The 13107-nt window shown below is 37.7% G+C and overlaps 1 protein-coding gene across 5 annotated transcripts in view; it reads right to left on the minus strand.

Annotated features, from left to right (window-relative positions):
• Positions 1-13107, minus strand: part of TMTC2 (transmembrane O-mannosyltransferase targeting cadherins 2) — a 261093-nt gene that overhangs the window by 53290 nt on the left and 194696 nt on the right. For all 5 annotated transcript variants that reach the window (XR_009743616.1, XR_009743617.1, XM_061454672.1 and 2 more), the window contains exon 8: positions 8977-9098. Coding sequence is in view for 3 of the 5 variants with exons in the window: in XM_061454672.1 (XP_061310656.1) it covers positions 8977-9098 (122 nt within the window). In the remaining 2 variants the exon portion in view is untranslated. The remainder of the gene's footprint in view (positions 1-8976; positions 9099-13107) is intronic.

Raw genomic sequence — 13107 nt, forward strand, 5'->3', positions numbered from 1 at the left:
TAGGATCATAGAATGGTTAGGGTTGGAAAGGACCTTCAAGATCATCATAGAATCATATAATTATAGATCATATACTTCCAACCCCCCTGCCATGGGCAGGGACACGTTCTACTAGACCAGGTTGCTCAAAGCCCCATCCAGCCTGGCCTTGAACACTTCCAGGGATGCAGCAGCCACAGCTTCTCTGGGCAGCCTGTGCCGGTGCTTCACCATCCTCACCACCCTCATAGGAAAGAATTTTTTTCTTATGTCTAATATAAATCTCTCCTTTGTCAGCTTAAAGGCATTCCCCTTTGTACTGTCACTACACGACCCTGTAAAAAGTGCCTCTCCAGATTTCTTGTAGGCCCTATTTAGGTACTGGGAGGCAGCTCTAATGTCTCCCCTGAGCCTTCCCTTCTCCAGACTGAACAAGATGGACTCTCATAGCCTGTTCTTCATAGGAGAGGTGCTCCAGCTCTCTGATCATCTCCGTGGCCCTCCTCTGGACTCAGTATCAGTGGGCTTGTAAAAGATGCTCTCTTTTCAAACAAAGTTTTCTTCTCTCATGTCCTTAGATGATCACAGTGACTAGTACTGATCCTCAAGTTTTGGCTCTCTAATAACTTCAAGAACATGAGAATATTTCTGCTTGGTGTTACGTATTAATCTTGGTGTGTGGGAGCAAGAATTGGGTGACTTGAGGAAATTAGGGTATAAATCTGTATCTACTGATACACAGTAATTCATCATATACTAATCTTTGCCTTATACAAATGTGAGGCAACCTTCTCATTATTGCGCAGTGTGATATGTTCACATACCCTTGTCCTTGAGGTCATGACTGATGCTTTCCTTCCCAGTCATTCCACTGGACCAGGGTCCTCACATGCACACGAGTCTATGCATACTATGCTTGTGTAATCCAGTGAGTTACTTTTAGAAATAAGCTTGGCATGATCAATAAAATGCAATGTCCTGTTTAATTTTAATCCTCCATTTGTACCTTAAGTAAGTGGTTTGCTTCCACCTAAATATATTATTTTAGTCCTCCTTCAACTTGTTGACTAAAAATCCACCTCCTAGCCTGAGATTCTGCTGAAGTTGGTGTAATTTTTCTATGAGCCAAGGTTATTTAGCAAGTAAATAACATAAATTTGGTTCTTGAGTCTACATGTAACGGGATAATTAATGGTGATAACCAGAGAGCTGAGATTTAAGCACTACCCCTGGACCTTGTTGGGAATCCACTTCAGCATTTCTGAATGTGACACCACTGCTTATACACAGATTTAGGAATGTAAAGCACATCTCATAACTTTACTGGCTCAGGGCATGATTCAGTGGCTAGTAAGGTGGTATTTTCTTCAAGCAAAGCATGTATCTGATTAATCAGTAATTTATTACAGCTATTTGACACCCATTTTCTTAGCTTATGGGTCTCATATCATAAAAAGCATTCTTGTTTTATTAAAGCATTCAAAATTATATAGGAAAGAAATATAGGCATAGGATTTTCCCGCCCTTGAAGTTTTATTTGGTTGTGGGTTAGGGTTTGGGTTTTTTTTTTGTTGATTGGAACGTTTTTTTTGGTTGGTATTATACCTACTTTTTAGTCTTACTTTTTTTGGGCAATATGAAGTCTAAAAGGAATTTACCTCATGTTACATCACTGTTAACACCAAAAAAGATTGTATAAAATCTTAAGTAAACTTTTAAACAACAGATTTCATTTCATACCTGTTGTGGTTTATACCCTAGCCAGACAGCTTGTTCACTCCGCTCCAGGGAGGGCTGGGGAGGAGGATCGAACGGGTGCTCCTCCCACGGGTTGAGACAAGAACAGTCCAGCAACCAATGTACAACACAAATCACCACTGCTACCACCAACGACAATAATGATAAGAGAAAATAACAAGGGAAGAGAATACAGTACCACCGGCCAAGAAAGGAGTCTGACCCAGAAGCCCGTGTCCTTCCGGGTAACTCCCAGTTACTCCCCACCCCAGGCATGATGTGCTGTGGTATGGAATACCTCCTTGGCTAGCCTGGGTCAGGCGCCCCGTCTCTGCTTCCTCCTGGCTTTCCCTCCTCCCTGGCAGAGCATGAGCCTCACAAAGTCCTTGGCCAAACCAAAACACCGCTGTCAGCTCTGCTCCCGAGCCGAAAGTCAAAACACTGCACTGCACCAGCTACCAAGAAGGAGAAAAATGACTGCTACTGCTGAATCCAGGACAATACCTTGTGATTTATCTACTGTCTAGAGCCATACTGAAATGTTGACCTCAGTCATTAAGCTTTAGATTATTTTATATCAAGAATATGTAATGCAATGTTAAGTAAATTTTCATGTTATGCCCTTGCTTTTCCATTCAGTCTTAAGCACATTCGGTATTTTTTGATAAAGCAGTGTATTAATATCTACTCATATTTCATTGGCCATTCAGTATAATATAAATCAACTATCTACACATACTCTTTCCACTGAGTACTATGAATTTCTTCTAAAAGTTAAATTTGGCTTATATCATGCATTTTATGATTAATGACAAAATTACTACACGCAGAGTAATCACAGGTGACTGGTGGCTATATTCAACCATGTAGCAAACCAGAAAGATCTCTTTCTTTCATGAAAGCAGTTCATCCTGTGTCAGTGATGTTTTCTATAACAAGCCTTAAATATATGTTGAGTAAAGCGAGAAGTTTAGGGCTCCCCTTTTCCCGTCTACAGGAAGTCAGAAACAAGGTACAGAAGATGAGATCCCTAAAGGAGGTTAGTGAGGGGCTATGTGCCTAAGTACTTATTCCAGAGTAATTTACCAACTAGTTAGACGGATATGTTATATTTAAATTAAAATGCTCTGTTTTACAATTAATTCTGTTACATTTGGCATGCAGCCAAACATATGTCCTAAGGGGATAGAAAAGTATATCTATGGATGCAATACTTATGGCACACAGCCAACCTTAGAAGAAACAGAAGCTCAATAGATGTCAGCTATTGAAATTTCTGCAGTTCGAAAATCCTGATATTCAGCCTGAAGGTGTTAATGCTCTAGATACACCAGATAACCAAACATAAAAAAAAAATAGGGCTTATGGTTCTGAAGTCAGTAAGCTTTTCACATTGAAGAGGGAAACTCACCCCTCCTAACCCCTACAAGCAAACTGCTTGTAAACTGGAAACAAAACTGAAAACAGCTTCTGACACTCTGCAAATTTCAGAACTAAATCCAAACTTCATGCTTGGATCAGTTTTCACCCTCAAGGGATCTCAAGTGTCAAGAAAAACTGTCTGCGTCAGACTCCAAAGACAAACTGAATACATAACTGAAAAGTAGCAGTGGCTATTGCTTGGCTTAACTCCATTTCTTAGGGAGGGCCTTCTCAAAGATTCAACATCATTTATAAGTTGTTCTGATGGGAGTTTAACTGAAATAACCAATTTTCATTAAAATATTTTTCCTTGAAGCAGTACTAATAGCCAAGGGATTCAGCCTCAAAAAATGAAATATCTAATAGACTTGCTGATTTAATTAAATTGACTCATTCAGAAAATGCTGTTTCATAAATTAAAGATTTCTGTATGTGTAGGCATTTATTTATCATTCCCAAAAGAAGCATTGCTAAAAATATTTTGTTGTCATTGTTTTAAAGGAATTGATTACTAAAATAAGGGATAAACTGCTCTGGAAAAATTATACCTAAATTTAACATACAGAATTTCAATTGCTATGCCTAAAACTAGTCATGATTCTTTTGACATCATGACTGTTCTACCTCATCCCTGCTTTCTTCTAAATTATGTTAATCTAGAGAGACAGAAAGGTAGCAATCAGCCAGTGACGTAAAAAATGGCAATATGACAGGATTGTTCAACAGAAATGCAAATTTCATTTCTGTGCTGGAACATCAGCGGCAAGTAATTAGAGAAATAGTAAATGTTGAATTAAGTCCATTAATTATTGCACTATGTCCTCCTTTTCCCCTGCTGTCCCATTTCTTTCTCTTTTTCCTACCTTCCATTTATTTCTATGTTGTCATTTATTTACATTTATTTTGAGATGATTTTCAAGGACTACACCAATTACTGAATACAGAAGGGTATTTGATAGTGGCACTCTGAGTAATTTTGCAGCTCTCCAAAAATGGCAGGATACCACTCTGGTCTTCTGTTTGTTGGGAGCATAAGCAACAAACAACTGCAGGCAAAAAATATGGCCACCCACTGAGGAGGGAGTATTTCAAAACTTAAAAAAAGTATTTAACTTCAGTGTTGATACTTGAATGTCCCAATCCTGTTTCTTTTATTTTAATCCAAAACACTACAAGTCCCTATCATGTCTATGTCTGCTTTCTCCCCAGCCCACTTTGGAGAACCCCCCCCCCCAAAAAAAAACAAACAGCAACATTTTACATTTTAAGGAATCTTCTAGGGTGATTATTACTGAATTTAATATGGTTTGGAACTGTAACACAAAATTTTTACAAGTCAAAGTAATTTTTTCTTACAGCACTTTGGGTGATTTTCCAAGCCAGTAAAAAATAGGAGATTAACAGCACTGTGTGGTGCTGTGTAAAACGCAAGAAAATACTGCACAATTTTTTCCAAAAAAATATAGCAAAGCCTGTAATTCCTAGTTTGCAACACACTAAATGTTACAATATGGAGCTATCCTCAAGTACTTAAGTAATTATAGCTTCCACTACTGCAAGCTATGAGGGGTGGTTTGTGGTCTCAAGTTCACTCAAGACAGATAAAAGAAAACTTCAAAACAGACTTATTTGTAATTGAAAAAAAGCTTCTCAGACTAGTGTGCCACTATAACAACTGTCCACTGCCTCATGGAAGACAGGCCAGCCATTAAGAGGAAGGTTTTCTTAGTCTTCTCTTTAAGACTAAAATGAGAGGAGAATAAAAAAAAACAACTAAGAGCCTTACTTAGAAATTAATTCTTTTTAGCATGACATGAAAGCCAACCTTTTCTTCTTCTAGAAGGTCTGCCATAAAATGGAAAATGAATTACAGCACATGCTCAAGGCCTCAGCTGGCACTGTCATTTTTGACAGACTCATTTTTATCCTAGAACTTGGCGCCATGCAATTTTAAAGTCTTTCCCAAAAATTATGCTTTTCTTCATGATATAGAAATAAATTACCTAAGTAAGGGATGAGGCTGTGGTACCAAATCCCTGTGCTGCCAGGAGATTGGCTAGGTCAACTAGTACGTCACATTAACAAGTAAATTTCTTGAGTAATTTATGGTGCTTAACAAGTTAAAGATATGAAAAATACATAATGCTAAACACTGCAGCCCTAAACAGCTACATGTTGTTTTTTAAAAAATAAATAATATAGAAAGCACAAACTTAAGCCCCAGAAAACTATTTTCTAATTATTTTACTAGCTGAGCTACTAATCATGCTTTTCAACCACTGAATTATGCTGTTCTTATACATTCTCAGGAAAATTGTAGCTTAGTGAGCTATAATTTTTAGATATGAACATATAACATTATCCAATATAGGGGTTATGAAATACTTGTGACTTATGATATTAGGTAAGATGACTGTAAATTCATTAGGTATTCCTTTAGAGCTCTTAATTTGGTCTGCTTTATTCATATACAGCAGAATGTCCAAACCCATCTGGCATTTCTTGTGTCCCAAAAGAGCTAATAAGCATTTGAGAAAACATTTTAATTAAAATAATAATAAAAATATAATAGTTTTAATACTAATAAGTAGTTTTTTAATCCAAAGGTTTTATTGCACACAAATTAGAACTGTATCACTTTTGTATTTTAAGAACCAATGACAAATTTGCAGCTATTTTTAGTCTGGTTTTTGTTTGTTTGTTTTGTGTCAATGTAAATTTTAATGTTATTACAAGCTGAACATCATATTCTGAGTTTTATGAATGGATCTTTAAAGTTATTCAGGAAGTAAACTTTACTGAGGATGTTGCACAGACATAACAAAACTGTTTTCTTTGAAGACTTTCTTGGGAATATATGGAAGTTTATGAAGGAAATAACTTAGAAAAGTATGTACTTTTATTGAGAGTATTTTATTCAGCATTGGTGCGGCCTTATCTTGACTATTCTGTGCAGTTCTGGGCCCTCTGAAAAGCTTTTGCTGAAAAGTTGGAAAGCACAGCTTGCTGCAACCAGCAAGCAATTTTGCACATCTCTAATCTACACACTGGACATAGGTTCCCCTCACGTTTCCTTATGAGAAAGCAAAGAAAATGAAGGATATAAGATGGTCCAGGTATCCAGGCTGGAATGAAGGGATTAAATTTGGTGAAAGGAGTTAAATCCAGTTGGCACCCAATCACAAGTGGTGTTCCCCAGGGCTCAGTACGATCTTTATCAGTACTATCTTTATCAATTATCTCAATGAGGGGATTGAGTGCACCTTCAGTAAGTTTGCAGATGACATCAGGCTGGGCAGAAATGTTGATCTTCTTGAGGGTAGGAAGGCTCTACAAAGGAATCTGGACAGGCTGGATCAATGGGCTGTGGCTAATGGTATCAGGTTCAACAAGGCAAAGTGCCAGGTCCTGCACTTGGGTCACAACAACCCCATGCAGTGCTACAGGCTTGGGGAAGAGTGGCTGGAAAGCTGCTCTGTGGAAAAGGACCTGGTGGTGCTGATGGACGGCCAGCTGAACATAAGCCAGCTTGTGCCCAGCTGGCCAAGAAAGTCAACAACATTTTGGCTTGTATCAGAACTAGTGAGACCAACAGGACCGGGGCAGTGATTGTCCCCCTGTACTTGGCACTGTGTTTAGGTCTACAAGACAGACATTGAGGGTGCTGGAGCATGTCCAAAGAAGGGCAACGTAGCTGGTGAAGTATCTAGAGAACAAGTCTTATAAGGCTGAGGGAACTGGGGTTGTTCAGCCTGGAGAAAAAGAGGCTCATGGGATACGTTATCACTTTCTAAAACTACCCGAAAGGAGGTTGTAGAAAGATGGGTGTTGTATTGAGGTAGGTGTTGTTCTCTTTTCCCAAATAACAAGTGCTAGGACCAGAGGGAATGGCTCCAAGTTGTGCAAGGGGAGGTTTAGATTAGATATTAGGAAAAATTTCTTCACTGGAAGAGTTGTCAAGCATTGCAGCAGGCTGCCCAAGGAAGCGGTGGAGTTATCATCCCTGTAGGTATTTAAAGGATGTGTAGACATGGTGCTTAGGGACATGGTTTAGTGGAGGACTTGGAAGTGTTAGCTTAACGGTTGGACTTGATGATCTTACATGTCTTTTCCAACCTCAATGATTCTATTATTCTGTGTCATGCTGCTTTCAGTATGCATTAATACTGGCAAGAGATTTGAGGAGGCAGAAAAGCTGGGGTTAAGATTAAGCCACTTCATTAGAATTTAAGTCAGGAAGTAAAATGTAGCTGAATTTGTGAACTTTACAGGTTTGACTTTACTGCTAGGGGGTTTATACTAGAATTGCCTTTGGCTGGAACTTAGGAACTTGTCTGAAACCTTTTTCCTCTCCCCCCTCACCCCACAATTTCACTGACAGAGAAAACTTTTCTATCTATATTAGCACCCACTTCCACCTGTCACTTCATCATCCATCTCACATATCTCTCCTGGAAAAAAAAGTGTTATCAGTGGTTTTGTCTTAGCACTTACATTCAGGAACAGGACTACAAACAGTATGAAAGTTTGGTTCAACAGATGGGGGAAAGAAGCCTCTACAACATCCTTCCTCTAACAGCTGAAACCTAACTGAAGGAGGCTTTTCTCTCTTCTAAATATGCAGGCTGTGAGAAAATGATCATGAGCCTAGGTAGCAAAGTTTAACAGAAGAATAAATCACAGCAGTACCTCAAATTAGGTATGGGATGAATCAACTATGCCAAAGGCTGCAACTCTAATGCTGCAGTACCCCAGGAAGTCTATGTAGAATTCCAGGAAGCCTATGTAGACTTCCAGGAAGCCTATGTCAACTTCCAGGAAGCATGTTAAGTTACAGCAATCATATATTTGCAATGGGAAATAATACTAATACAGTTCAGTATACTACAAACTAGACAAAATTAATTCAATTTGAAACACTGAGCAGGTAGTAGGCTGCGGAAGTGATTAATAAGTGACCAACATAGAATCACAGAATGGTTTGGGTTGGAAGGGACCTTAAAGATCATGTAGTTCCAACACATCAGCCATGAGCAGGGACACCTTCCATTAGATCAGGCTGCTCAAATCCCATCTATCTCCAGCATGGAGACAAAACTCCATATGCTACTGCCAAATCTCTTCATCATCCATTTTATCATTGAATGCTTTTTCAGACTCTGTAGCTGAAAGACCTAAATGAAATAAATGCCAAATTTCAACAGATCAAAGACTAATGAACTTTTTTCTTCATGAATGAAATAACCACCTGAAAAATTTTGTCATCTCCAATTACTTCGTCATCAAGATGCTGTCTTGTTATGTTACTCAGAAGGCAAAGTAAATTTTAAAGAAACAAAAAAGTCCAATTCTGATTTTTTTAGAACCAGTCCTTAGTAGTTGAGTAGTTCTTTTCACATGCTCAAAGAGATAATCCTAAAGAAGTAAGTAAATTCAAAGCATGAGACATGTAATTCATAAAGTATAGGTGACACCTCTAGCTCTGCCATAGGCTGCTACAACAATCCTGGGTAAAACACTAAGTATCTTTTTGTATTAATATCATAACTTGTGATCTAAACTACTTACAATAAAGGCTTTTTCAAACAAAGAACTCTTTGCTATCTGTTATAAAGTTCCTACTTTATTATAAGTGTTTTCTTACAGCACAGAGGTGTGTGATACTTCAGGAATGGATGCAATGTTTCACAAAAAAAATGACGCTGTCAAAAACCCTAATAACAGAAATGGCATGATAAATAGGCCATAAGCAATTCTCAGACTGAAGTCTTCCCATCCCTCTACCTCACCAACTCAAAGCACCTGGGACCAGCTCCCAGGAGCTGCTGATAAACTCACTGTCAGGGCCAGCAGTTTTCCGTAGGTGAGATGGGCTGGGATGTGGTCGCTCTTGGATCGCAGTGACTCCATGTACCAGTGCTCTGCTTCTGGCAGACGGTTCATTCTCATATAGGCTTCTCCTAGAGGGTAAAACAAATGCCGAACCCTAGTGAGAAAGTCCAGAATTTCTCAAGGCTTCCATAATTTCTAATTTGAAAAAAATTAGTAAAGGGCTTTGAACACCTACAATGACACAGAGGCTTGAGTGAGGAGATTGAGTAATTGCCTTATTAGGGCTGAAAGAGCATAGTTGAGATGAAAGTCCTGTTGGAAAAGAATTGCAAAAGAGATCTCCAGCTGCTAAGTTTCAGTCAAAAGTTTCAAAGCAACACATGTTTTATCACCTCTACTGTAGAAAAGTTACTTCTTTTCCATCAGTCTACATTGCACAGCAGGGAATGGCAGGGAGAGTACAGAACATGGTTGCATTTAATCATAATACATTAAGAACTTAGATTTTTTTAAACTAGGAAAGGTTAAGAAAACAGTCCTGAAGCTATATTGGAGGGAGAGACACTAAAAAAAGATTAAAAATCTCTGAATGTAGTCAAATTAGGTCATCTGCCACAATTCGTTTAAATTAGAATATACCATCCATAATTTTAAAATTGATAGTCTTTAGAAGTCACATATGAAATGACTGAAACTGGACATTTTTCAAAGTGAAATCCTTTAGTGTGAGAGGCTGAGGCAGGCAATGCTGAAGAACAACAAATGAATGAGATGTCAGAAAGCCACATACTGTGGTACAGATAATTGTAGACTTAAAGTTTCTGAGAAAGAATTTGGTATACAGAGAAAGACAGGCTCTTTCTCCAAGATGCAAAGGTTGAAAATAAGCAACATCAGACAAATATATAATGGTGAAGAACAGTGACTTTCAGATTCATACCTTGCATTTACACAGCTCTTTCAAAAGGGCTCTAAATAGAAATGTGCCCTTGCCCAAGCCAATGACAGACTGAAAATGCCTACAAGAGAGTCAGGATTTCATCATCTAACCAGCCAATTAATTCCAAATAAATAGTTAAGTATCTTCCCAAAATCATGAAGTCACAGTTTACCCAGTGCCACCCCTGGAGGGCCTACCCAAGTAGAGCTTGGCTAAGCTGACTCCAGGTGAGTCACTGGCCACAGTTCTGCATTATCTTTGAGCACTACCTGGAAATTAATAGCTGTGAGGGCATCAGGGAGAGATAGAAGGATGAGCCTTCTTTATTCAAGCTTGAAGCCAACTACCACACCCCCAAAAAATCAAAGCAGGAGGAGCTATGAAGGATTTTCTTGATGAAAGAAAAATGGACAAGGCCAGTTAGAGTTATTCTTTTTTTTTTTTCCTAATTCATGAGAGAATAGGGATCCCAGGCAAAATGTGGCTCGTAAGTCTGAGTTTCAGGATGTAGAGTGCAGTGCATGCAAAATGATGAAACCACAGCCTAAAGACAAAATTAGTGTGACAGAGTCAGAAGTCACGCTGAGTCAAGGTTAAGGGAAGCCAACATGAGCAAATACAGTTTTTCCAAAAAGGGGTGTAGGCCTGTAAATCTAGCAGACCAGGACTTCTAATTCAAGGATTTACAGAGCACTCTGTACTCCTGCACTGGTCGTGGATATCTGATTACATACTCAAGTAAGTAAGTAAGTACTTACCCAAGTAATGACTTGAGTAAGTAAGTACTCAAGTCATTCTACTGCTGGTTAGGGCCAAATTAAAAAGCAATTCCTCCAAAAAGAGAGGCCAAATTAAAAAAATAAAAATAAAAAAATTCCAAACAGGAAATAAATCCCAAAAGAACATGAGCACCCTCCAAAAACCACAATCACATTCAGGATATCAATGTCATATGCATTTTTTTCACTATGTCAGCACTCACAAATAAGTGACATGATACTTTCTTAAGCACAAAACAAAGACATAAAATCAAGTGCTGAAAGGATGGAAGAAGCCAGAAGTCAAGCTATATGCTGCCCTCAAATCCTCTCCCTAGGTGTATGCTTTGTGGCAGATTGTTTAATTATTTGATTGCATACTTTTCCCACAGGCCCCTGCTGCATTTAGCATACAGGAAACGAGGAATCCATGTTGTGCTTTTCTTTCAGCGGAAAATTCCAACCCAACCTGTTACAGCTTGGCAAAGTTTCAAGCAATTAAAAACAAGATCCTTTAAAAAGTAATGCAAGCAGCCATAAGAGACAAAGTTATTATCTGCTGGTAGTGTATGCTGAAAACATTGCCAAATTTCAAAAAGATCCAAGGTTCTCATCTATTTTCCATGATAGATTTTGATATAAGAAAAGATTAACATCTTAGGAGTACTGGCAAATTCGATTTTTAATAGGTTTTAAGAGCTCAACTACTTTGCAAGCTAACCTCCTAAAACTTTGAGGCCATTTCTGAGTGGTGCATCTAGAAACGAAGCAACGATACATCAATCTAAATGTCAAATTCTTGAGAAAGGCAAGTCCCCTGAAGACTTCACAGGGAATTCTCTATAGCTAAACATTTTTTTTTCTGGAGTCTGTTTTCTGCCACTGAACCCCATACCACCAAGAATCACTACATTATAAGCAACTGGAACATGTCATTACTACAGAAGGAAGTATGGTTAGGGAGTCTGTTACTAATTTCATCTTCAAACTGATTTACAATGACACTCTTATCTAAGAAAAATTAAAGCAAGTTGAAAAATGACAAAGGCTCTACTAGTGCCATACTCAAAAACTGGAATAAAATCAAGAAACTGTTAACTGAAGTGTTAATTCAGTCAAGTGATTTTATATGTTAGACTGATGAAATTTTAATAAACGCTATTCTAGTTTAAGACAGTTTTCCAACAAAATGGAAGACAACATGTATAGATTGACTGCTGTCATTTAGGGGTCATTCAGGATGCATCTGTATGTCTGAGATTAAAATAAGAAAAATAGTATTTGACATTTACAGTCATGTATTTTTATAAACTTGCAACATGAATGATTTCATCATTAGGAAAATAATAGTGTCTGTTGGTAGAAAATATGCAAATCAATGATATACGTGAGCAAGTTTCCATATTTACTTTAACAATTAATTTATAAAATCTTTCAAAATTCATGCTCAAAATCCGAAAGATCACACACACACAATTTCTTAATCAAACTAGTCAGATCTATAAAGTTCAGCAGAGGCAAGAACAACAGAGAAAGAAATTAATTTCAGTGGAAAACTTGGGACATAAATTGACAGTTATTGCAGCTCCCTAATCCATATCAACATGCAACCGTTTGCAGCACTGCCTGCACAATGAGTGGTGGTAAGAAATCCAATAGTCAACTTGAGTAAAAGGGGACAAATCAGTAATTCGAAACTGTTTCCATTTTTCCAGGGGTTCGTTCAGCTATATATTCTCTGGGCTTTATGCACCCATTTCTTAGCTTATTCTACAAGGAAGAACACAGATTATTAAACTGTAACTCTCATTTACAGATGTAGTGTAAGAAAAACATTAATATGCAACTGAAACACTACTAAAAGGACATAGTTCATTACATCTCTGCTAATACTTATGACAAAGTGAGTAAAGAGCTACCTTTTAACTAGACTTATACCAGCACAATTAAGATCCTGGTACTCAGGATCAGGTGGACTTTTATTTTTTTTCTTGCCATAGGAATAGATCAGCTGCAAGACTACCATTCTCCAAACAATATTTTCCCATATTTTCCCAGAATCCTTGAAATTAAAAAATTAATCTTTCAAAATAAACAAATCAAACAAAAAAAAAATCCAACAAATTAAACCAACACTAAAAATATCCCCACTAAAATCCCAGGACAAATTATTCCTAATTAGAAAACAATATCAATCATATTAAGAATTAATTATGTATATCAAACAATAATGTTAACAAAGGATCGGTTTGCTAGCAGCTATTTCCCCTGGAAGACCAACTTCTTACTTGATAATGAAGGGGAATGTGATTTTAATACAAATCCTAGAAAAAAGAAGACACAAGTTAAATTTTTCTAATACATACCACATGTTGTTAAAAAGCATGTTTAGGTACCATTTACATGGATGTGTGTTACATGGTTCTAGAGCAACCCCTC

This window comes from Pezoporus flaviventris, unplaced genomic scaffold, assembly GCF_033815535.1.
Source record: "Pezoporus flaviventris isolate CSIRO_AGI_PZ_B2104156 unplaced genomic scaffold, CSIRO_AGI_Pfla_v1 ptg000016l, whole genome shotgun sequence".
Classification (NCBI taxonomy): Eukaryota; Metazoa; Chordata; class Aves; order Psittaciformes; family Psittacidae; genus Pezoporus; species Pezoporus flaviventris.